Here is a 26,738-nt window from a genome sequence, read left to right as displayed (position 1 = left end):
CTGCTGCAGAAAATAGCACCTCTTACACAACCTTAGAAATTATAATCCCCCGCCCAAATTGACTAAGAAAGCTTCATTTTTAAGATTTTCTCAAAATATAACCATGCTTTAAATTAATTCCTTACAGAGCTACATAAAAAAATTTTACATTATGGCACAGGCCTTTGAATGATTTGCTTTTTAATATCTACGATGATGCCATGATACTGTGTCTGCAATACAAAATATGCCGAACACACTTGGTATCAATAAATTTGTTCAAGTCTAAAATAAGTAAAGTTTTACTTCAGCTGGCTCTCACTATTGTTTTAGATCTAAGCCATCAGTTTGACTGAATATCTCAGTAGGCACTGTCACATATCAAGACTGCACATTGTGGCCAGTCTGTTGCTTTGCTGCCAAAGTTGAACACTTTGGAGAGCGCAGTGGATTCAGCAGCGCTGATCTGAAGCTGTGCAATGTAATTCTGTTTCAGTCCAGCAGTGGAACTGATTTTGTTTGAGCACACACACTGGTGGCACAGAAGAGTTGATATTTGCACAACTTAATTTGAAAGAAAATGGCCCAAGTAGGCAGGTAAGTGGTACACTACAGCATGTCACAGATTTAAAGTTTCTAAAAATCCCTTGGAATGTTTTTCAGATTTCATAATGTTTACCTTGGTAGTTTTATGCAGACATTGCTGACACATCTCCTATATATGAAAGAGATTTTATTGGTAGTATAAAGTCACACGTTTGTATAGGTTGAGGATTTCAGGGGGCTGCTACTGGTACTCGGTTTTTTATTAAGTATAAAGTTTGGTAGGGTTTTATTGTAGCATGTATATTCTCAGAAAAGAGCATATGTTTATGCACTGTGGTTTTTCTGTAGTTTCTCATTTAGTATTGCTATTTTCTCTTAGCATGAAGTAATTTATATTTTTACCTCTGCTCAGAATCTGAGTTGGATGAAATTCTGAGACAGTAATCGTTCATTGCATTTGCATTGTTACTAAGGTAAAGTACATTTTGGGATACCATTAGTGAAGGCTTGTTGTGACAGCAGTATAAAGTGGCCAGGCTGCATAGTTTCACGGCCAAGTGAATGCCATTTAAATAGCAAAGGACCAACTCTTGGAAGATTTATCCTAAAAGTAAACCTGACTTTACAGAGTAGGGCTGTGCAGCAGGAGGTTCACCCTTTTGCACGAGACGCATCATTGACAATATGCCCTTATCTTGGCAAGGTCCTGATTGACAAATTCGAGAGACTTTGTCCTCGCAGCCTGTGTGGTTACCTGTCTGAAGTGTCGTGCTTCCCCGCAGGTAGCACTGTGACTTCAGTGGTGGTCTTCACAGGACAGCTGTAGCACTGAGCATTTATTTTAAATCTAACAGATCAAATAGGAGAGCACATCTCCGCAGAGGTGAGAGACACGATGAGAGCTATGCTGGGCATCAGCCCCATACCCCTTCTCCAGCGTAGTTCAGCAGCGTGTGGTCACTGCACTGCACAGCAGTCCCTGGAGCTGAAACCGGCCACGCAGAGTCTGGTTCTCTTCCAGTACTAACACCGTGAGGGACACGTCAGGCTCCATTTTCCCTGCTCTCCCCATTCCAAGGCTGGTGTCTCCATTCTTTGCGCAGCTTATGCTCCAGCTCCGTGGGGCAGCAAGAATACTTGTATTTCTGTCACACTGTACATTTAAAGGTGATAAATCAGGTTACGAACCTAAGTAGGATTTATTTCTGTGAAATTCACAGTGTTGCGATCTCTGCTGATGTTGCACAGAAGACCAGCTCATACGAGGACATATGATCAGTCATACGAGGACAAGTCCAAAGCCACCCAAAAGTAAGTGAATGCTTATATTCCTTCACTGTTCTACAGGCATTGCAGTTTATCGCGATACAACCTGCCTTCCTGGCGGGTGGGACAAGAATAGTGTGTAGGTAGGTGATAAACTGGGGCTGCAAGGTGGCGGGAAACTCAGCACCAGTTCGCCTGTTAGCACAGACAGTTGAAATTGGTCTCTTCAGAGACCGATTTCCTCTCTCACCTTGTTCTCCTGCTCACCTTTCTGTGCACACTCACGCTCTTCCAGCGCTGCACACCTACACGAGCAGAGATCTTTGCGGGGCGCGGAAATCAAAGGTACCTTTGAATAACACAATCTGCCGGCAGCTCGGATCCCAGAGCCCCGCCTCACCTTTCTTCCTTACAACGCGGCAATGCTACTTGACGACTGCGTTATCTAATAGTAAGATCTTTACAAAGCCTCTGCTATCCCGTTACCTCTGCCCGCGAAACGTCTCCCACAGGTTTTGTGGCGATCGGGCGAGTGCTGCGGAGACCAGCCCGCCCCGTCCCACTGCCCGGTCCGGCGTCCCCAGGCCCGTGCGGCTGCAGGCTGCCCCCCCGCCTTGCGGGGGCCGACGAGGGGACGGGGCGGCTAGTCCAGAGAGTACGGTAGGGCGCGCCCCGCCCCCGCTGCCGGGAGCCGGGCCGGGGCTCGGCGGCCACGTCCCCGCGCCGCGCCGGGCCGGGCCGCGGGCGATGTCGGCGGCGGGCGGGTTGAGGGGCGGGCGGGCGGCGCGCCCCGCGCCCTGACCTCCCGCGCCATGCGGCTCTCCTGCAAGGTGGCGGCGGTGCTGCTGTGCCTCGGCAGCCTGCTGCTGCTCTATCTGCTGGCGGGCAGCGCCGCCGCCCCGCCGCGCCCGCCGCCCGCGCCCTCCGCGCCCGCCCGACCCGCCGCGCCGCTCGCCCGCCGGCAACCGCGGCTCAGCCGGAGCCCGCCGCGGAGGAGCCCTGCCGGCGGCAAACTCGCCGGCGCCAGGTAACGGTGGCGCCTCCGCCGCCGCGCTCCCGGCCGGCGCCGGGACGCGGGAGCTCGCCCGGCCCACGCGTGACCGGCCGGCGCCCCACGCGCGACCGCCCCCGGTCCCTGCCCTCGGCAGGGAGCCCGCCAGGCCCCTCTTGCCCGGCTGCGGCCCGGCCGCTGGAGCCCGCCCGCTGTCAGGGTGCCCAGCCCCACGCGTGTCCGGGCCCTCCCGCCCCGCGGGTCCCCTCTGCTGTGGCCGCTCGCTGGTGTCTCTTTGCCGCCCGGTCCTTCAGGCACTTCCCTTTCCCAGAGCTTTTTCCCTTCGCCTCTGCCAGCGACCGGTGATTAGAAACCCTTGTGCAAACTGCTCTGGCTTTAGAAGCACAAACTTTTTCCTGCGTGTTTTCACTTGGAGGGTGGTTGCCAGAGATGCCACGAAAGTGCGTGGAGGTCTTACCTCCGCCTCTGGTCCCTGCGTCCGAGCGGGGCGATACCTCCTCTGCGTGCCAGTGCGAGGGCGGCCTCTGAAATAGCTGCTTTTCCATTAGTTTTGGCCTTGTTTTGAAGGCTGACGTGGGGAATGTGGTACTCGCTGGCTGGAGCCCGTGAGGAGCTGCTGTCAGTCTCGGGAGCTACACTTCTGCAAATTTTTCATTAATGCTACAGGGAAAAGGGAAGGTGGCTGGCTATTTCTGTGTGGTACCACTGGGTTCCAAGCTGTGAGGCACCGGCGGATTTTAAGCTCTTGAGCTTTTTGTTTTGAATGCTTTTTATATGTAAATTAATTTAGCAGAACTTTAAAAAAGAGTTTGAAGTCGTGGTGTGTTGTGTTTCCTCTTTCAGCACCTTACAGGCAGAGTATTTTTTAAAAAACGGTAATTACTTCAGAGAAAGATACGGGCAGCGTGCTTTCGGTGGGTGGAGGACTGTTTTCCCCTTTGCATTCCAACTATATTATGGTCAGTGTGACCTCATATATCTAATTAACTTGGTATGTCTTTGTGTCTTTGATTCATGATTTCACAGAGATGTCCTGAATGAAAGACTATTCCTGTTTTTTGAGCTCTTATTCTTTAACTTATTAAAGCAGTTGGTTTCTTACAAGCATTGTTACCCTACTGAATGCAAGAGATGTTTACTGTGGCCGAGAATGGATCATGGACAGAATTCAAATGCATGTATTAAAGCAGGATTATTTCCACTAGCAACTGTACCTCCTGAAGTCATTTTTCTTTAAGGCGTATCTCTGTGATTATCATGGAAATCAAGAAGAACGCTGAAGGAAGGAGCCCAGAAAGTACGAAACTGCTAGAGAGTGTAAACAACTGTTCCATTTCAATGAGCTTTTCAGTGAGCATCTTCATGTTCCAAAATTTGACATTATCTAACTTTCCTATTATTTATTGACTTTGCAAGTACTTTTTACAAGGTCTGCAACACAACAGAAAAAAAAAAAGAGAGAGGAATGCTGTGTTTAAAACATGCCTCTTCTTCAGATTGGTTTGGTTTGGTTTTTTGTGGGGTTTGGTTGTTGGGGTTTTTTTCCCCTCACATCTGCTGGCAGGGCATGATCCTGCGCCATTGGCACCAGCAGGAGTTTGTATAACTGGGAAGCGCAATTCTGTGGGTCCAGTTCTGCCCCTTGCTGAAATGTTCTGTATTGTGTTAGTTACTACTAAAATAAAATTTAAGTGAGGGTATCCATAAAAAAGGATGTTTTTTGGGGGGGGGGGGGGGGTGACATAACGTGGTCCGAGTTGAGGAGATGCCTGCCTTCTTGGAAAGGCAGAAATACCCGCCAACGGGTGCCATTCTGGAATGAATCACATCCACACTCGCATGGTGAAGGCATCAGGTGGTGGGATCTGCTTGGCTTAAAAAGCCTGATCCAAGGTACACTGAAAGCAGTGTGAGGCTGTTCCCAGGGGGCTTGAATTTGGAGTGGAAGAAACAGACAACGATTTAACTAGTTATGAACTTCGGGAGTGAGTATTGCCATTGATTTAATAGGATTTGCTTATGCATGTGCTTACAGTAAAGCACATCCAATGTAACATGCTGAATCGGGGTTGTTACTGCCTGTTCATTCCTATAATATAAATAATTATTATTTTAGTTACTCCTTATGAGCAAAGGAAGATTTTTTTTTTAATTTGATGTGAGAGATCATATATGATCTGATTCCTTCACGATAATAAAAAAATCTGATTATGACTGTGTAAGATCTTGTGATCTGATCATGATGTATGTGTTTGTATGTAGGCTGCATGATTGATTAAATAACCTTAGCAAAGTTTTGTCTATGTGAATGTAAAAAGTTTTAATTAGTTTTGCGAAGCTGATTTCTGTAGTTTCGTCAGAAGGATGCAGGTTTTGGTCTGAACTCAGAAATAATCAAGGGTGTTACCTAGGACGTGTGTTTGCTTGGTAACAATCAGTCATGTTGCAGGCAAGGTGAATTGTAGTTTAACTGGGATTTTGTAATACTGCTTTCTCTAGTCACATGATAATAATAGAAGACATTAGTTTTTAAGAAGTGCAGGTTTCTTCTAATATAAGTGGTCATACATAATAAAAGCTTAACTTAGTCACGTATCATTAGCTGGCTGGTACCTAGCAAATGTTAGTAAATACGTTCACGTGTCCTGCTTGGGTCATTAGATAATTTTGGCAAATCTAGATGAGCATTGCGTTTAAGTTTCTGGTTAGCTTTGAAAACTGATTTTTGATGGTGGTTTTACTGATCCTTCGTCTTGGAAGTAGCAAGTCCTATGCCTTCAGTAAGATTTTTTTCATATGAAGAATTGTAAGTATGTGCCAAACGAATGTGTGCAAAGTATCCAAAAGCAAAAGGGTTATTTTACATTTGAAGGGCAGATGTGACCGCACTTTCTATTAAACCAGCGTGGCAAGGCTCGGGAAGTGAACCTTTGCCAGCACATTTAGTTCCCTGGAAGTAACTTTTCCAAAGCAAAACATCTCTTACATGGCAACCTGTCAAGATACTTTTTCTTTCTTTGCAGCCTGTGTGCACACACATGCAAGTTTGGCTTGAGTTTGATAGCCTATAATAACATGCTGAAGGCCCAAATACCTCATACTTGTCTAACAAAGAACCCACTTGATAAAAGAAGATACAACCATCCATTCTGGTTTTGAGTGTTTTTCTCCCCTTTCTCTGAGCGGTAGAAGGAGGTTGAAACTTCAACAATTTTTTGATTGTCAGCAGCTACAGTCAGTTTTGTGCAACTGCATTAAAGTGAGAAAACTTTATTTAAAAACTCTTAGAGCCTTTCTAATTTATATTTTGAAGTGTGTGAGAGAATGTGTTTCATATAATGGAGCCACTGTTGGGACATTGACTCAGTGTTGACTGTCAGGAAAGGAGCCTATTTAGTGAATCACCAGTTTTGATACATTGCCTAAATCTAACCTTGTTTATGCTGCAAGAGTAAATGAGATCATAATATGAAGAAGGTTTCAAAAACTAACAACTATATTGCATTTTGTAAGAATCTGCATGCATTATCTTTCTCTCAGGAATAAATTTGAAGGCTTGAATAGATTAGCAGGCTCTGTAATGAGATGGGAATGCATTATTTTGAATGGATCTGGATTGATTTAGACAGGTTTTGGGTTAATTATGTTTGAGACACTTTAGCTGTGACTAATAAGAAAATTGCATGTAATCTAAACTTTAAGACCTAGAAATGTACACTATTGTGCTTGAGCACTCAGGCTTCTACTGCTATGTCAATACCCATGCCTCTCAGAAAAAAATGTATGCAGTAAATAAAATACCATTGGGCAACTGGATGGGTTTGGTCTGTATTGTTGGAAGGCCTTTGCTATAAACATTTTATCGTGCTACGTCTTACCAAGTCTGTCTTCAGCTGTTTCATAGGGATGTATTCTGCAAGTATTTTGTGATGCTTTCCGTAGTGCTTAATCTTAGGCAACAGTGCTTAATTTTAAAGCCATATAATAGGAGAACAGCAGGTAAGGGAGAGCAGGAAGCAATTTTCTCTGAACAGATGGGTAAAACAGGGAACAGAGCAAAGAGTTTGACATCTTACATAAGTTAGATTTATGATATATCAACAAGCTACATTTATGTACTGAAATTAGAAGAAGGATATCAAGGCAACAAAGACCTTGTGTATATAGTTTCTTTATTTGTTCTTGTCAAACACATTAAACTTTAAGGCCCAGGTCACTGTATTGTTTTAGATGCATTTAAACATTTAATTTAGGTCATAAAATCCAATTATAGACTCTATCCATAACCAATAAGTTAGACTATAAATGAATGAATGCGCGCATAAATGTTAGGAAGAATTGGCTAATAATAATAATTGTAGTACTCTGTGGATCTATGTGCTTTTTAATGTGCTTGGAAGTCTCTTGAGGTAGGTAACTATTACTACTGTAACAGCTGTTCCCATTTTACAGGTAGGACAACTAAAGCATAAAGAATTAATGACTCACCCAAAGCTTTGCAGGGGCTGAAACAGAGCCATAAAACAGTGCTCACTTACCCTTCAACCACTACCTGAGTACTTCTCCATGTCAAAAGCCTATTAATGTCTTAGGTTGATAACCTAGCAATATATTCTTTCTTGCTTGCCAGCTGTTTTTTATTCTTTGTAACAAATTTTATCCTTTGTACAATTTACCACAGTATGAACATACTCCATCCTTTAAAACAAAGTATGCATCTTTCATCTATTCCATTTGTTGTATTGTCTAGTAACATCTGAGCAGGTAGTGTTTCGGAAAACTCTTAGCTTCCCAGTATGTTTGCATCGACCACTGGTAACTACATGATAAAGAAACATTTGCAATTAGAGGAGATATACTGTGTCGAATCAGGATTCAGTGTGTACCTTATACGAAACCTCAGCGTAAAGAAGGCCTTTCATTAAGCAGTAAGTCTGGTTGAACGAGAAGGCTCCTGGTGCCCAGCCTGACCTACCCCTGGTAGAAAAGAAGTAGCTGCTCCACTGGTATGAGCTAAGTTCTAACCTCCAGTTTCTCTCGTGACAACACATGGTGGAGGCCCTCTTGACTTCAAGAGGGGATCCAGATAAGCCAGCATAACCATTTATTCTATGTGAGGCAGAAGCATCCTAGATGCTGTTGGACAAACTGGAACTGTTTTGGTTTGAAGACATTGGCCATGTCCTGCAGATCTTTACAGAATATCCTTTCATCCAGATGTTATTTCTCCCCATCCCTTCCGTTCCTCCTTGCACTGATTGTATGTGCACGTATAAACAGAGGAGGGAAGGGGAGTTGTGATGTTCTTTGCTGTAATTTGCTTTTTTGCCTTCCTAGCAGTTTGACTTTGCCTCTTTTCAGACTTCTGGATAATAATAGTAATTTTGTAAAGGCTAAGCTAAAATTACTGTTAAATGCATCCTGCTATGGCACTCTTTTATCTCCCTTTCTGGCTCACCTTTGTTTTCACAGTCCTCTTGGTTTCCTGATGTACTGATAAAAAAGATGCAAAATGTTGTGTCCCAGTGTCCTTCTGTACCTCGTTGCTACTTCCCTCACTAACTGTTGCCCTCAGTGTCCTGGACTACTACTGAGGTAGTTCAAATACTACCTCATGCTCCTCTTCTCGGCGATTTTTATTCCTACTTAGGCCATTGCAGGCTCCTGAACCCCTTCAGCCCAGGCCTTCGTGACTCATAATTCCTCGTCTCCAAGACTCAGCTTTCTCCTCCACTCTCTGGGGCTGGGAGGGTGTCTGTGTTGGCAGGCGGGGTCTCTCTTGTTCATCCGTAGCTCCCATGGGCTTACGGGGCATTCTGCTTTCATCAAGGGTTGCTTCTGCCGAGTCTGTTCGTTGGAAGTGCTTGTCTACATATACTGGATTTTTCATATCAAAATAGCTGCATAATGGAGAGTTCACTGTGGCTAAAATTTGCAAAGAAAAGCTTAGTGCTTTGGTGTTGGGTTTTGAAATGTTGCAATAAAAGCTTAGAGTTTAGTCCCTCTGCCAGTGAATTCCATTGCCACAAGCTATATCAAAGCAGTTCTCATCCTGCATATGGCTTGATTTAGAGACTCAATTAAGAGGAAACATTAAACAGATAGGGAGAAGGGGGGAAAAGGGGATCTGGGTGAGCAGCTAATTATTCACTTCAATAATTCAGTGGTTTTTACACTAATAGGTTGGAAAGTAAATACCGCTTCACATAGATGTAGTATTCCATTATTTATACACTGATGAAATTGGGGTTTAATTAAGACTAAAGCCTAAGACTTTTAACCCTTAATGAAACATGTTGCTTTGTATAGTCAGTAAAGTACCATTGGCTGGTATTCCTTAACACAGAGGTGGGTTAGTCGGTAGTATAGAAGGCTGCTGTTACACAGAGCAGCATTTTAATGTCTGGAAAAAGATAATGACAGCTTTATTAACTGTCATTTTTCTCTTTATTTAGAACTTTTGTTTCTAGTATTAACTTTACTGATTAATTGTATGTATGTAATTGTGTGTGCTGAGAAGAGGCAGGGATTGATGTCCTCTGTTCAGTGGTATGTCAAGAACTGCTAGTGATCTATGATTAGCCTCTTGAACTCTCCTATAATGATTACGATGCTTGTGATTTAGTTGCTTTGTCAGCCCACATCCATGTAAGGGAGTATAAATGCGATCCGTGTTGGAATGTGAATACAATACAGTAGAAGCATTCCTGAAGGATGTGATTTTACCTCTGTACTGATGGGGGACACACACACAAAACCAAAAGGCCATATTTTCAAAACGTCTTCAACTCCCCAAAAGAACCCTGATTTTTCTGGCTAGCAAGTAGCTTCAATGTGCCTTTTACATGCAGATTCCCCTATAGTGTAGCTGAAATTTATTTAAAGCCCGCACAGATGGGTATTAAGTGAAAAACCCATAGTTTGGCCCTTGATTGCTTGTGGAATATAGTCTGATTCATCTGGGACACGTGAATATGTTTGTTTTTAAAAATCTCTATTTTAGCAAAATCTCAGGGATTCCACCGGGTGAAATGGAGAGCAGTCCTTTGAAACTATGCCAGTACCTTCAGGCCAGGATTAAGGCATGCATTTTTAATAGCAAAATTAATTAACTGTTAGAACAATTTACATATGGATAGAGTGGATTTTTTAAGAAGTATGGATGTCTTCTTCCAGTCTAGCCATTATGGGCCTGGTAATGAAGTTACTGGATGTAGTTCTGTGAGCTGCATTGTGTTAGAAAGTTGGCTAGGTAGTAATAAGTTCATTCTGGCTTCATAACCTCTAAGCTGGGAAAAAAAGCTATCATTTGCACAGAGCAAGTTGTTGTCTGGTTTGAGGTGCTATTGAATTAGTTTCATCTGTGTATGCAGTGATTTATGCAAATCCAGAAATGTAGGAATAACCAGAAAATTTCTGAAAATAGCATATTTCTTTGTGTTGTAATTTTAACACTCTTGATTTGTACCGTTGACAAAAATTGGCATGCCACTTGCATGTTCTGTGGATATCTAATCAGAAAAAAACTCCCGATCCCTTACAAAATGAAAGGGAAGAAAAAAACCCTGATATCTGTTAATGCGGGATTCTCTTCATGTTTACCTCTATTTATTTATATGCCTATTCATGAATTTTCAGGAAGCCTGGAGAACAGAAACATTCAAAAGAGCCTTCATCTTTGCAGTGCATGCATCTGGCAGTTGTGGCATGTGGGGACCGGCTGGAAGAAACGCTAATCATGCTGAAATCAGCAGTTCTCTTTAGCAACAGGAGGCTCTGTTTTCACATTTTTGCTGAGGATTCCCTTAAGCCTGAATTTGAGAAGAAGGTGAGTTTCTTTGTCATTTGGTAAATAAATAAATGAGTTAGTTATAATTCATAAATCTCTGAGAAAAATTACATTGACATCAACAAGTAGCAACTAAGCACTTTTTTTTACTGTACGCGGTTTATAAATTCCCTATGCATGCATTTTTTTTTTTTTTTTAAAGCTATATAACATGTAGTGTCTAATTCCTCCCCCCATGTCTTTCAGTTAAAGGAATGGCCTTCCTCATATACAAAGAAGTTTGAATACAATATTTACCCAATAACCTTCTCAGTAGGAAATGCTCAGGAATGGAAAAAGTTATTCAAACCATGTGCTGCCCAGCGCCTTTTTCTTCCGGTAAGGCACCTGGATTTCTGAGTAGGTCGCCTTAGGAAAAGGTTAATTCCACAGAAAGGAAGCTTTGCTGGTGTAATATTAAAACCATTTTCAGGCTGAAATATCTGCTTAAAGATGTTTTAATCTGTGCTTTAGCCACTTAAAAAAACAAAACAGAAATCCAGCCTCGCTTTTTCTCTTGCTAACAAAGGATGTGTGTTTCTTATTTGTCTCTAGTTCCATTAGCCTCTCAGACTCTGAAGACTCAGCGCAAGAGCTCTTTCAGGGCAGATGCTTTCAGGGTAGATGCTGCATGCCTTCCATAAATAACATTCTTTTCAGCGTGCAGTCATCATATCCTCTTTACCCACTATCTCCCTTTCCATATGTTAGCCCTTAGACTGATGCTTTCAGCAATCCCTTTTCCTTGAGTTTTATTTCTTTTTCCAAGACTGTCAGATTTGCCCTTAAGGTAATAATTCCAATGTGCTCACAGCCAGATTTCATGCAAGAGCCCTGTGTATCCTGGGATCTTCAGGTTCATTGAAAATTTGTATTCTTTACTATATAATACTTAGTGTCATAAACTTGGAAAATATTTATGGTTGCTGGAGAGAAGGAAGGTGTTGATAACAATTTTGCATATGCAGAAATATCAGAAATTGAAAGAACTTTTGCATAAAGCGATTTCTGTGGAATTGAGAGCATCTATCAAAAATATCTTGTGCATTGCCGTTGATTGGGGTGACTCCAATAAAGTAACATGCTATTCACATGATCCAGATTTCTTGATTGCTGTCTTATGAGAAATGGGGGGGGACAAAGAAATCTTTACTTTCTCAGATGGAAACAATCAGGAGACAGCTGCACATCCAGATACGTAGACTATGAATACATATGTGAGAAAATATGTGCTGTCAGCAGTTTTGTTTATCTGCCATTTAGGGGTAGACTATCAAATGCACAAAGGCCAGATGGGCTGAAAGTAACTCCAACTTCAGCAGGGATCCTCTCTTCCCTGAGTAAATGTTTATATCACCTGGAAAATAATCCCTAAGCGTTAGCTTGTTCAATACAGATTGTTTGTAAGGAGGTACTCAAATGGGGTTGTTTTCACTGGATAAACACAATTCTCTGTTCTTCTTATTTCTGTGTGTTTTTTATCATTTTGGTAGACTCTCATCACAGAAACGGTTTTACTTTTATTTGTCATCACCCTTCTGATGACAGAAAAGGGTTATGTATTCATGCTGATTCCTTTAGGCTGAGCAGTGCTTTTTTGGTTCCTTTTTTGTCCCTCACATGCTGCTGAAGTTCTCCAGTAACTTCTTGTAAGGAATATTAGACTGTTGGATGTTGTCTTAGCAAAACTAGAAGGCAGCCTGAACTGTAAATGTTTGTTTCTCTTGGGGCAGTTGCAAAATGTTGTGTGTGGTCAGGCTGAGGTTTATGGCTCTGAATAGGAGGGGTTGTCCGAGAGTAGTTGCAGCTGACACTAAGTTGATGTGGATATAGTAAAGAAATCAAGTTGTAGTAATAGCTGAGGTGACAAGTGTCCATTTGGACTTTGGTACTCAAGTTCACAGGCTGACAGAACCTTGGGCTGTTTCTGGGTAATTTCAGCCACCGTTATTTTTTTCAGTGCTTGATAACTAAGTCCTGATACCCCATTTGAACGGGACAATGCTGTAGAAATCCAGCCTGCACGCAGCGGGAGCGGAGGGTTTCTAGTGTTATTTTTTAGAGAACTATTTTGACTTTTATTTTAAATAAATACCAGCAGCATGTCAGTATCCTTTTTTTCTTATCCTTCCCTGTACGAAGCATTTTCCCCTGCAACGGCATAAAATGTGACTGGATTTAGGGAGGACCCCAGGAGAGCAGTAGTTGAGTTTATCAGCTGTTTAGCTCTCAGTTGTGCAAATTGTCTTGCTCCTGATAATGCTAAGCCCGAGTGGAATGTGAGTCTTTGATTCACAAGTGCCTCTCCTGCCAAAGAAATCTCTCTTCTGCAGCACCAGCAGGCATGTGAAAGTGGACAGGAGGGTATGAGGAATGTGTTAAGGGAAAATTGCATAAGAATCTTTCAATGGTTTTACTCACTGATAAAACTAGAGCTCTGGGATGTGATCCTGCAGCTTGTAGTAATGAACTGTTTTGTCCTGGGTAACAGGTTGATGTACACATTCCCAGCTTGTTGAATCTACTTGGGTTGCTAAAATATTAAGGAAGATCATACAGCATCCTGCATTTTGTAGAGGCATTCTGTGACATCTGATCACATTTACCACTTATGTGCAGAGAAAATAGATTGAGCCTCCATGTAATCTGACAAGTCTAAATCTCTTGCTGCAGTCTACTACCATAAAACCATCAATGGGATTTGCAAAGACAGAATAAGGAAGATGTGGATCTTAACATGAGCACAAAATGAAATTTTAAAAATAAACTAGGGGGGTAATGCTCTCAGCAATCACTTGGAACTGTTTTATAATACTAACGTGGATGTTAAGACACCAGGTGAAAAACTGTCTTCTGGTCTCATGAATGTTGCATACCACAGAGCTGGCTTGCAGCTGCCTCTATATTGCTGTTTTGGAGCTACCAAAACAATCAGCTAAGGTATCATGAAATGCTTAAGGGATTTTTGGATGATTTTAGTTCTAATAGTAACTAACATTTAGAACCCTTCTCAAAACACTTTATCTATTTAAGAGCTTTTAAGGTAGATTAGCAATATCCCTGTATAATAGCTGTCCTCCTGAGTACGCTGACGTATCCAACCCAGTGGATCAGTGGCAGCACTGGGAATAGATGCCAGGACCTTATCTAGACAAAAGTCTCCGTTGTAACTTGAGTTAATTGCTTACTACAATTCAGTTTAGTAACTTACTTCATGGTACTGCTACATTAGCATCAAGATTTGAGATCTGTCCCTCATTTTGGATGAAGCTCTGATAAACTGCCATGCTAGCCATTGCAAACCATTAGGTAACAGAGCTTCACAATACATCAATATGTATTTACACAGTAGTGTGTTATTACTTGCCAACCTTGCTAACACAGGGAGAATCTATGGAGACAGAAGTTGTGAAATCAAATTACAGATAATTCAGTATTTAAGTGAAGTGTCAGGCTAAATATAGCCAGTTCTGTGCAGAACTTTTTGACAGATTTACTAAGAATATATAGCTGCAAAAAAATCACACTTCTTTTAAGCTGTAAGCGCCTGTAGAGCGAGGAGGAAGACAAGCGCAGTCAAGCCATATTCCTGACCATTCATTTCAAAAAATCACAGCCTGTCAGGTACGTCTACATGGTTTGTGCTAGCAAGCGTGAACTCAGACTACCAGACACAGTCTTGCGTTGCTTATGCTCCAGGTCAGATGCACGTCATTTTTAACCTGCAGTCATGTCCCTCTGGTTAGCCCTCCTGGCAGGCTCGGCACGCTGCCAACCCTAGCTGCGCAGCGTCTGGTTCAGGCAGAGCAAGCTGGAGCAAGGTCTCTTGTACCACAGGCTTGCCTTGCGCTACTCAACTGCTTTTGACGTTGAAAATCAGTAGAGTCAAAAATACATCGTCTTCTCTTGTATGCTTTTGAATAAGTAAAAGCTAAATATTGTTTTAAGGGCTGTGTAAAGCCTGAAATTTTTTGAAAATTCTATTTAGTTTGGGAACAGAGCTACCTGAAAGCTATGGGACATTGGGAATGCCAGAGTTACTTAAATGAAGTTTATGCCCAGTGAAACTCCTTTGAAATCCCGGGAGCTATGCAAGGAACTCTCACAGCCGCAATTTCTGAAACTAAATTCCCCTACCCAAGGCGAAGTTAAATGCACAGCCAGAAGGGGATGTGATCAATTCAAACTGACGTGTAGGTTTTAAGTTAGTCTTAACACTTCACATGTGAAAGAGAAAAGTGTGAAGGGCTTAAAGGAAGTAGCACAGCTTTTCTTTTAGCCTGTTGGGTGTCACTGCAGGGCAACACCTCGGGCACAGGAGAGGGAAGAATCTTTTGACAAACCAGAAAGGAGCGCATGTGAATCTTGAGTGGAGGAATACAAGGTGGAAAGCATGGGTCAAATGCTGGTAGGCACCCACTTCACAAAGAACTGAAATACCTGCTTGAATCTATTTATATACTGGAAAATTATTACAGTCTATTGACTTCCACAGACTTAAATTTATGTGTATGTTTATGGTTGCTAAAAGAACAGTTTTTTGCTGGAAGAAGCAGTGCCCAGGCTGTCACTTACGCTTGAGAGGAGTGTCTATATGCACCCATTAAACTTCCTCCTTAACCCTCTGCTGGAAAATGCCTGGACTTGTCTCTCTACCAGGGTACCCTTAGAAAAAATCTTATGTGGTATACAGTGTGCTGTGGATCCCTCAGGCAAAATCTAATAGCTTCTGCTCTCTTTGTATTCATGTGTTATCTCCTGTCTCGGACTAAATTTTGGGGTGATTTTTTTTTTTTAATATATTTTGATTTTATATGACTTCATATAGTAGGTCCCTATGAATTAGGGCTTCTAGGTGCTGCAGAATAATATACAACATCCAGGATATCCTTAAGCTGAAAAAATCTTTCTTCTTTTCAACTGTCTGTCTTCTATTGATTTACTCTTAAAGTAGCTGTCTTTTTTCACTTGTTTTGGTTTTTTTTTTTTTTTTAGTACTGGACTCCAGGATACTTGTTTGCAAATATTTACCTCTGAGCTCTTACTGTGTTATTGAACTATTTGTGTCACTCATTTATTGATACCTCCACATGCTGTTTTGTATTTTTTGTGGAATAATGGTGTATTGCTATAATCTTCCATCCAGCAGAGTGATCTGGATTGTGTTGGACTTGTTTACAGGGAGTTGCTTGTAAGCATAACTTTTGTTTAAATGTAGAGACACTCGCCTTCTCCTGCTTGTCCTGCTACGTAGGAAGAACATGTAGTTACCATGTCAGAAATACAGGTCAGGGATTTGTTAAACTTGGCTAAATGTCAGTCCGAATCCCAAAGTGTTCAGTCAGGTGAAAAATCTAATTTAAGTCCATACTCATGGATTTGGCATCTCAGTGGATACCTGTTGAGCATGCTTAAAGGTAATCTTTTCCCCTCACTTGTTCAAAATCTTAATGTTGTTCACTCTATTTCACAGGTAATCTTCAGTCACAATACATTTCAATTTATGTAAAATGCAATTTTTTTAGTAGAATTTTTTACCTGCATAAATAGGAGAGTTTGTCATTAGTGTCATCGCAATTGGATGAGAGAGTGATTGTTCTGTTCCACAACATGGTGAAAATCAATAGCCTTTTGGATTTGCTTTTCAAAGAAAGAAACAGCAATAGGGCTTTTGGCTGAGACCAAAGTAAGAAAACTTCAGTCCTTCAGGAATTTTTGGACAGTTTTAGCAAATAATGAAGAAGAGCAACAAAAATGCAGCTGGAACTGATGGTCAACTTTAGCTAATGATATTTATTGCTTAACAAACAACCTCACAGATAGCTAGTGCAAACGTCAAGGGAGTTTTCTTGGACTGTTGAAGCACTGTATAAATTTGCCCTACTAAAATTAATGAATGAGCGTGTAAGGATTTGGATAGCCACAAGGGGGAACATTGTCAACAAGAATAGATTAAATATCCTGGCTCTAATTTACAGTTTACACCCTTCTGACTTGACTAACTTTACTGTGGTTATTCCTGATATAGAGTCCAATAACAGAGATGAGAATCTGACCTGATAAGTTTTAATATGACATTTCTATTTACCAAGCAAATTTTGTTCTTCAGGAGGATACATATACATTTTTGTGATCAATAGGGTTTTCTTAATTAATGTGAAACATTTGTGTATATTAATACTGAGTGTAAGTCTCCTAGGAGCACAAGGTTGTAGTAGGAAAAACAGTCATTAGAAAGGCATAAGGAAACATGATACGAAATGGAGATTAATTCTGTTATACTATCTTATCCTTTCTGTCTGGGGGGGAAGCTATATGTTTCACCACTTACAGATCTTGAAAAGAACTAACAAAGCTATGTAAATATATATTCTTTGCATTTTATTTCTGAACTGATACTAAGTAGTCCTTGCAGGTATTTTTGAGAGCTCAGTGGATTACTGTTTCATATGAAGGTTAGAATCCAGCTTCTGTGGTCTGGTAGCTGTTTTGCTGTGCAGTTCAAAAAAACACCAACAAAACAAACAACAAGCCAATAACCTGATAATTGTTGTTCCTATGTGTAATTACATTTAGCTGACAAATCAATAACCTCTTTCAAATTATCAGTTGAAAATAAAAGTGTTTTTGCCAATAATCTTCCTTTTTGTTGTCTATTTGGTTTCTTTTTCGTCTCTTCCTCTCCTCACTATGCAAACCTAAAAGGTCATTTTAAAGGATGTGGATTCTCTCCTTTATGTGGACACTGATGTTCTCTTCCTGAGGCCCATCGATGACATCTGGCACATCCTGAAAGAGTTCAACTCCACACAGCTAGCTGCTATGGCCCCAGAACACGAAATACCAAAGATTGGCTGGTATAGTCGATTTGCGCGTCACCCTTATTATGGGACAACTGGAGTCAATTCTGGAGTGATGCTAATGAATTTAACACGGATACGCAACACTCAGTTCAAGGTGAGAAGAAATACAGCTGTTGCAGAAACTAATGATTTATGTATTTTTTGCAGCTTGTAAAACTTAGTGTAAAATTATACAAAGTTTGTAATATAAAGAATCTGAAAAATATAGAATATCTATAATTGGATACTAAAAGCAATTATAGTGAAAATTATTATTAAAACAAGTGAAACTTCCTCAAGAGGCTGGGGCACTGAGAACTTGCAGATGAAGCAGTCTGTTAGTGGTAGTAAAAATGGCTTCTTCAACATTTCATTTTCCCTTGAAAGATACATGAAAGAATAAACTCAAGGATCTTCATTGCAGTCACTGTATTGTTTTTAAAATTGGAAAGCTTGATGTAAATATCCAGAGAAATTGGTAATTTTTTGCATCTGATGTGAATAGAATTTTGTATCCTGCTGCAGATGAAGTGAGTCCATGAATCGATATAAATGAGAAGGGAACATTTTCACTGACATCTGACATCTTCCCTCTTTTGTGAAATGCCTGACTTGTAAAATCTCTATTTGTTTCATTGAGCACGTAGTCTCTAATCTCTTTAAAAACTTTATTTACCCCAAGTGGTCTTGTTCCTCAGTCAAGGCCAGGGGGTTCCTATGCTGTTACAGGAGCAGCTTGAGTAAAAAAAGCCCTTGCTCTTAATATCATAATTCCCAGGAAAGATAATTTTTAGTCTGCGTTTTTCCTCACTTTTATACCTCGGTTTTCACCTTGTCCCTGCATTTTTGCATTTTTCCACTTTTTCTCCTTCCCATTGCTCAGAATAGGAAGATTGTGAATAGCAGGAGCTGACATCAGAGCCAGACCCAGGAGACCTTGCTTTCCTGTTTAGATAAACAAGAGCACAGTCAGCCCTGCTGTTCCAACCCTATCCAGGTCTAACATTTCCTGGCAGTTCTTCCTTTTTCACCTAGATATCTGACATGGCTTAGCAGGCTTACAAACATGTGGGTGCCACACTCTGAGTCATATATTGCTTCACTGTTCATGGTATTAACCCATTGCTTCTGTTTTTCTGACCTGCAGAACAGCATGATACCAAGTGGTTTGACTTGGGAGGAAATGTTATATCCATTATACCAAAAGTACAAAAATTACATTACATGGGGAGACCAGGATTTACTAAATATAATTTTTTACTTTAACCCAGGTAAGTAATGATTCTTGGAGTCATGATTATCTGTGTTAAGAAAATTTCTTGAACTTGAAAAATTAAAAAAAAAAAGTGCTATTTGTTATTTATAATACGTATAATGTACTCTGGCATGAAGTTAATGTGTAAGCGCACCTAGGATTTACACCCTATGAAAATACTTCTGAAAGTTCTGCAGAACTTGGCTCGGACTTGGTTCCATTGAATATGTAAATCTGTTTTCTGGAGACTCTGAGAAAATAAGGAAGTATAACATTAATGATCAAATGCAGGAATGAAGTTCAAGTTGTATGTGTGCTTAAGAGTGTCACTGGACTAGGGCCCAGCTGAAAAAATGTTTTTGTTTCAGGTGTTTATCTGACTCTGAAATTGCCAAATTTTCTCCAAAGCTATGGTCTATTTTTCTGAAATTTAGCTGAATTCTGATATTTATGCAAATGAGTAACAAAGCTAATATGAACAGAAAATGGACACAGCCATTGGAATATCTTGTCTAAAACTGTTGCCCTCGCTACTTCCATCCCTTCACTGAAACTTACTTTTTGAGAAAGATGCTTCCAGCCTCTCAGCTGCTTGATCCAGCCTCAGCAGGCACCAGGATGCTGTCATCTGTATTCTGCTGCTTAGATTTGTGCATTTTCCACTCTTCCTGTATTCTGCTTGCTCTGGGACTATGAAGAGCTATGGAGGACTTCAAGCCTCTCAAAACCCTGTTCTTGGAGAACAGATGGCATAAGCCACCTGTCCTAGCGTGGACCAGCGTGACCAATATGTATGTACTTGTCAGCCCAGCAAAATGTCGTATTTGATTCCTGCCTGTCACCCTTGCACCATGCTTCCATAAACAACTTGTAACATTTCTGGTTTGTCCTTCATTTCCTCTTGAATCGGAGCTGTATTCTCATGAGGGTGTATTTCCAAGGAACTGGCAAGTTTAGGCATCTTTATTTTAAAAGGGTGTGACTTTTTCCACAAGTGCTGAGACAGTTTCTGGAAATTCAGCCCCTTGTAAGTATTTTGCACTGATGACACAGAAATGACTTCAGGCATTTCCAAATACAGTAACATCTGAGAAATGCAAGGATTTCAAAATCGTAGCATAGTACGTGCTTCCCAAAGAAGCTGAGAACCTTATTTCGTGCTTCTGAATGGATGCTGAGTATCTATTCTTATTTGCTTTTCCTTGTCTCCTATGTGACCTTGTATTCCCTCAAGTGATCTTAAGAACAGAATAAGTTTGGATTTATCTTTATTTATTCTGTTCCCTTTTCTTTTTCTCTAAGGAGTCATAGGGTAGGTAATTGGATATACCCAAATCCAGGCAAATAAAAGGAGAGAGCAAAAGGAAAGCAATAAGCTACCATCTGTTTACTGCAGACAGATGTCAAACATCAGTGTCTCTGGTACGCCATGTATTACCCTCAATCCTAGGGAAAAAATACAGTGGAAGAAATCTTCATTATGAAATCATAAATTAATTTCCAAAAAGAAATTAATGTTATGGGAATAGGGTCTACTGGAGGAAGAAAAAGATGAAGCCAGATTAGTTGTGAAGTCAAACTCAAGCTGCTAACTTAAGCATGGAGGAAAAACACAAAGATTGCAAAAATATTTTAGTTTTGTAATGAGAGTATTCTCTATCAAATCCACATGTTGAGACTCTTTTCTGCACCATAGTCTGTGTTTTCCTTGTAACTGGTAAATAATTTTTTACGTATTACGTAACATCAGACTGCACAAGAAAAGAAAACAAAAGAACTGGATACAATTAAAACAGAAAACTAGACTTTCCCGAGGTTTTAAACTGCTGGATTGTTGAGACTGGCCTGGGAAGGAATCAGTCAAGACTGCTGCAGGTGGCTTTTTATAGATGTGGTACGTTGGCTTAAAAATACACGGAACTGTGCTACCCGGGGCCTGAAGAGATGCACCCTTTTTCCCATCTCCGAAGGCTGTTCTGATGATTAATGGATCTGAAGGCTCACAGAGCAGCTAGCGTTTGAGTCCAGCTGGGACAGCAAAAAATGCACAAAAGCGTCACAGTGAGGAGAAGATCAAGAATACTCAAGTGACATGTACAAAAGCTAATAAGCACCTGACGACATCCTCTCCCCATAGCGACCTGCTGATGAACTGTACTTGCAAACATCTGTTCAGGGTTACCGAAAGGATCCCCGTTAACTGTAACTGGGTTTGATCAGGCGTTGCTGCTCTTCCTGCCCTTTCAGCAACACTGGGGAGCAATTCTGAATGTGTGATAGGTCAGACTGAATGGAAACCACTTACAATCTACCCTTTCTGGAGAAGTCTCCTGCTAGAGAGGCCTTAAGGGAAGAAATGTTTCAGAAACTTTTTCTCCTACTTCTTCAAGAACCACACAAGACCAGCTGCAGACTTCCTGGGAAGCTAGGAAAGGCCAAGTGAAGAATTCAGTCTTCAGTGCTTCTGACGTGACCTGCTGGCATCATGCAATGAGTCATTGTACTCCATTTCGGAAGCAAAAAGGTCACAGGGACTGGTGTGGTTTATTATAAGCATATTGCAAATACTGTGGGTGCATGAAGAAAGTTTAAAAAAAAAAATGACTAGGAGAAAGGAGGTTATAAGCCCTTTCGAGAAATTAGGCTCATCTTTAAATAACCAAGACCTGTGAAATTCATGGATGCCAACTCTTAGAAGGACTGTGGCTAAAACACACTACCTCTTATGCTCTGCTGTACCTCAGTATAACAAATTGTCATAGCGTCAGTGAAAGCTTCAGCAGCAAACACTGGACATACTTTGCAAGCTTTCCCATCCTGTCTCCAGAAGGATTCAGGATTTTGCATAACTGCTGTGTGTGCTTCCCTAATCATTTCTGTAACTCCAGAAACTTCTTACTAGGGCAGAGGACCCTGGATAGTGCCACCTGCTGCATGCTCTCTGGGTTTGATTCTGTCACTTCTAGCTTTGTAAACTGCTGTCTTGGTTTATGTTTGCACCCAGTCTTTGTGTTGCCCTCAGCTCTACCAGTGCTGAGATTTGTAGAGTCATGCCCTGAGGAAAGGAAGCTTCTGTGTCTAGCTGCTGCTTGGGATATTTGCAGACGAAGTAACTGAAATTTTTCTGATCATCAGTCCCAGCTTTTTCACAGAAACATGACTGAATTTGTTTTAACTCCTGTTTGACATGTCTTTTTTCTCCCCCCCACCCCCACATCTCCCCTGACCGACATTGGCAGAATGTCTCTATGTGTTTCCATGTCAGTGGAACTACCGGCCTGATCACTGTATGTATGGAAGCAACTGTAAAGGTGCAGAAGAAGAAGGTGTCTCTATTCTGCATGGAAATAGAGGTGTCTACCATGATGACAAACAGCCTACATTCAAGGCACTCTATGAAGTGATACGTGATGTAAGTCTTCTATCTCGATAGAGGCAGTCCTTTTATTTCAATGTAGATTACTGCTTTAACTGGGTCACTCCCATTGCTGTTCCAGCAGATCAGGCTGACCATAGTTGTGCTTTATGTATATCCATCAGACACAAAATAACAAGGTTGCTTTGGCCTCTCCTGTTTTACTGCATGCGTGTATTTGAGGTGGTTTAAACGATCCTCCTTCATATTATAGTAAACTTCTAATCCAAAAGGCTGATAAATTGCTTTCCCATAATACTGGAGGTAGAAAAAAAGCGTTTGAATGGAGTTCTTCCTGCTGGTACTGCAGCTCTGGTCCGTAAATACCCAATGAAAGCTTCTCCTCCTTGAGCACCTAGAGCCTCTGGGCACATGGGAGGCAGAAGCTTGCACACAGACACAGGTCCATATTTCCACTTTGAATGTTGCATTTCACGTACAACTCCACTCTCTAAAATATCTGTTTCGTTACAGTATCCCTATGTCAGTAAACCTCCTTTAAATACAGACTCTAGAAGTACAGTTTCTGGGAAGTTGGCTATTTCAGGTAATACGCCCAGACAAACTTTTCTGAAAGCAAGCACTCTCAAGCAGACCAGTGTTTGAAGTTGATAGGCTTTGATGACACTCTGGGAAGGTGAGGGACAAGTCATTGCCCACCTATAAAAGGTTTTATCTTACAGAAACTTCTAAAATGCCATTTTGTAACTAGTGAAAACTAATAATTCTTTTTTTCTTTTCTTTAGTTTCCATTTGAAGACAATCTCTTCCAGTCTTTGTACTACCCTCTGCAGTCTAAGTTTCTGGATACAGTGCACACTTTATGTGGGAGAATTCCACAAGTATTTTTGAAGCAAATTGAGAAAACTATGAAGAAAGTGTATGAAAATCGTGTCATTGTCTACTTGGGGGCCAACCACAGATACTAAATGTAGCTGTATTTTTATGCAGAGTTTTTAATTCTTGCACCTCATCTCATGAAGCATATAAATGAAGAGTATGAACTCCTTTACTGAAACTCAGAATTAAAATATTTTCCTTATCCAATTTCCTAATAACCCCTGAAATTACAAAAGCAGAGGAAATCCTAGAAGTCTACCTAAACTGTCCTTTCTTAGGCCTTTTGTTTTCTTCCTACGTTTACTCTTGGTTGCAACAGGGAGAGGTGATGATTCTCACTTTTATTTGACGAGTTAATTTGGTTATTTGTTTAAGTACAGCTGTATTCACTGTAACTTTTTTGGAAGTTGTGCAAAAGCTTGTACTGATCTTAAGCTTTACAAAGAAGTTACGGCTTGAGCTATGTAACATAAGGAATATAACTCTTGAAATGATAGGGCAAATGTTCTTGACTGTCATGAGAATACTGAATTACCGAAAAGATCACTCTTGTGATAGGATGAGTTAAAATTTACTATAGTGAAGGGAAAGTATTTGCTTAAAATTGCACTTCTGTCTGAAGGTATCTTACCTGCTATTCTTCACATGTAGGACCTAAGATTTCTCTTACTTAAAAAGATTAGGGGAATAGAAGTGCCTATTTACTTTGTATTTTACAGCACTTTCTGTCTAGTGATTGTCATTTTTCCCTTCTGCTCTTCAGTAGTTTTGTGAGGGCTTCTCGTGAAGGAATTAGAATGAAAATAATTACAGCATAAATAGGAAAACCATGTGCAAGAAATGGGAGGGCGATGCAGCGGAAGCTGTGGCACCTGCCCAGCCAATGGAGAACAGCAAGGGAATCCTTTCTTGCGTGGAGTACAGTCATGGTCTTCCCCTCCAGTCTCTTACAGTTTTCAGAATGTATTCTCTAACTTGGTAATACTAATTACATTAGACACAGTCCAAGAATATTGTGAATGAAGAGTACAAAAACAAGTACTCTTTAATTAATCCCCTTTAATTGGTATTTACTGCAGAGTAACAAGGGTATGCCACCGACAACCGTTCTTCCATCCCTATGTTGGGAGACTGTGAATGCTGCCTCTGACTCCCCTCTTCTGCTTCACCAGAAGCCTGGGGCATAGAAATGTATTTCTGCCTGGCACCTTCGTTCTTGGAAGTCAAGAGTTTTATGCTAGGATCATAATGAATAGCCCCAAAGTAAAAGAGGATACATGATGGCTTTGATGTTTATTGAAAATAATTCATTTAGTTTAGATTTCGAAAGTATGATGATCATCTTACGATATGCACAGATGAGCTTATTAAAACTTGCAGTAGCTGAAAGGTGCTTGGGACGAGTCAGTGGGGAACTGAAAGTGAGGACACTCTTAAAAAGCAGTGATAGAAGAGCAGACTCCCAGAGGGCATTTTCTAAGTGTAAGCCCTGAGGGGTGTGTGTAGGTGAGCGCTTGAAGAAAACAGCAGAGAAAATGATCTTACTTTTCAAGTCTGTTCAGCAAAAAAAATTAGCCATTACTTGGAACTACTCACTTTACGTCTAATAGGCAAGTAGGAGAGGGGTGAGGAGGGTGAGATACATGAAGCTTTTCTCTAATGAAAGAAAAACTGATACAGATTGTATGTCCTGTACATATAACATACATCTATTCGAGATAAATATTTGGTGTGTGTGGATGAGGGAAAGGATATGTTTCCTGAGTTAAAAGGTAGGATTTCTGAAGAATTGCAGTTTTGGGGGTTTCTACCCTATCCAGTCAGGACTGATGCACAGTTTCATAAGAAAACAGACTCCAAGAGAAAGTTCTTTTAGCTTGCACATTCCTCTCTCCTTGTGTGGCAGCTCATGAGAGGAGGGAAAATGCAGGCCTTGCTGGCATCTCAGGCTGCCAGATAAACAGCCTGTACACAGGATGAAGTGCTGACAAACTTTTTCCAAACACTAGAGTGTGAAAATGTCTGTGACACATCCGTAAGTGTGCATGGTGAATGACACCACATGGCAAACAGCATCACTGCAGAGCCATCCGAGTAGAGGAAGTGTTAAGATAGAGGCTTGGAATAAGGGGCAGACGGTCTTGGTGCTAGCAATTTCACTGCTGGTCTGTGCACACAGGCATGACAAACAGAAACGTCTGTTGTTTGCGCCTCTGCGTGCTGCAAATTCTAATCAACAACTTGTGCGTGTTTCTGACTCAGATCCGTTATCTTGCAGCCTTTGCCACGTAAGTGTAAATCGACATGCAAAGGACAGAGGCAGCTCTGCATCTATTTTGATTGAAAGCCCGGGACCCATTTAAACTGAAGTGTAGACGTTACTGTCTCTCGCAGCTTGCCTTAGTACTTCCTATTTTTATCTGAAGTTTTAGTTGCTACTTAAAAAGAACAGTACATTTCTGGCTACAGAGAAAAGTTTGAAAACGTAACCCAAATGAACCTTGAAGACTTCAGAGCCAGAAGGCAATGAAAGGAAAATTCAATATGCTGTTTTAAAAAGTTTAAGATAATGTAAGCCTAACACACGACAGGTAAACCTTTTAGACTAGCAATACTGAGAACTTGTAAAAAATATTAGCTTGCTTTTTGATCTTTATTTTCAAGCATCAGGGTAAAGCTGACTGTAGGTCAAACGAGGCTAGATGAGACGCATGCTGGGCACTCTGAATTCCTCATTTCTATGGTATCTACAGCCACAGAAAGTTGGAGAGCAAAAGTCTTGTTGCCCAGACAGTTGCAACTCTGGTGCTAAGCCTCTGAAGTTTAGGAGGCTGTGATTGTGTAAGCTATGATTCAGCAGAACCCTGCAACTATGGGCACATTAAAATGAAGGAATGGAATTCATTACAAAACAAAGGCATTATTGCATATAAAATGATTAGAGATTAAAACAGAGCTTTTTATGTTTACAGGAGGTGCTACATTATGTTTAGAAAGAACTGTGTTATGTTCTCAACAGCTATTAAAATATATGAAGTATATGCTTTAACATGAAGACTTTTGTTAATGTAATACCAACTTGCAGGAAGAATGGGGGAGGTTCCCCCCTGCTGTGCTTTTTCTGAGGAAAAAAGCTATCATTTGAGCTCTCCAAAGTGTTTTAAAACAATTATGTAACTTTGATTTTTTTGTTGTTGTTGTTAGAATTACTAATTTATATTTTATTACAGCTTCCAAAACCATGTTATATTTTGGTTTTAACAGTAGTTGATTCTAGTATTAATCTTATTTAGAAACCAGTTTTAATTCACTTTGTATTTCATACTTGTGGCTAATTCCTTGTTAATTAGCCTTCATTTATTTTAATAATGGGATGTGTAAATACTTCTATAGACTTTATATCCTCATTTCCCCTTCGTCTCATGTATTTTAGTTATTCCCAACCGTATAATGTAACCAAAACACCTTTGCTCATGTAACACCTTGAGCAGTGTCATCATAACGTGGGGGGGCAACGAAAATAGTTTTCTTTAAATGAATAGAAACTCCAGCACACAGAATGTATTGATAACAAAGGAAGAGAATCACCTTTCACGCGGCGAAAGAAACAGCAGGGTACAGCCCAGAGAACTGTGCCCAGGTTATTTGAACATAAGCCCTAACCCAGCAAATGTTTGCTACTCTGAATTTTGCCTGTGTAGTCAGTAGGCTTATATGCAATGCATAAAGTTAAGCACGTAACCAAGTCCTTGCTG

General features: G+C 40.8%; 1 protein-coding gene across 1 annotated transcript; it reads left to right on the top strand.

Moving 5' to 3' along the window:
• Positions 1 to 2,603: 2,603 nt before the first annotated feature.
• On the top strand, positions 2,604 to 26,373 carry GXYLT2 (glucoside xylosyltransferase 2). Its single transcript, XM_050904782.1, has 7 exons — positions 2,604 to 2,818; positions 10,442 to 10,631; positions 10,839 to 10,970; positions 17,337 to 17,588; positions 18,621 to 18,744; positions 21,968 to 22,140; positions 22,890 to 26,373. Exons 1-7 carry the CDS (start codon positions 2,604 to 2,606, stop codon positions 23,070 to 23,072), a joined length of 1,269 nt encoding a protein of 422 aa, XP_050760739.1. The 3' UTR covers positions 23,073 to 26,373.
• Positions 26,374 to 26,738: the final 365 nt, after the last annotated feature.

Source organism: Gymnogyps californianus, chromosome 13 (assembly GCF_018139145.2).
Source record: "Gymnogyps californianus isolate 813 chromosome 13, ASM1813914v2, whole genome shotgun sequence".
NCBI lineage: Eukaryota > Metazoa > Chordata > Aves > Accipitriformes > Cathartidae > Gymnogyps > Gymnogyps californianus.
The sequence above is the reverse complement of the archived record's forward strand: the minus strand, read 5'-3'. Positions and strand labels throughout refer to the sequence as shown.

What these genes read in the sequence shown, in the direction of transcription:
- GXYLT2 (XM_050904782.1), top strand. Translation starts at nt 2,604, where the DNA reads ATGCGGCTCTCCTGCAAGGTGGCGGCGGTGCTGCTGTGCCTCGGCAGC. An exon ending in CCCAGCGCCTTTTTCTTCCG is followed by an intron (nt 10,971 to 17,336) that starts GTAAGGCACCTG and finishes CAAACCTAAAAG; the next exon opens with GTCATTTTAAAGGATGTGGA. An exon ending in TACGCAACACTCAGTTCAAG is followed by an intron (nt 17,589 to 18,620) that starts GTGAGAAGAAAT and finishes TCTGACCTGCAG; the next exon opens with AACAGCATGATACCAAGTGG.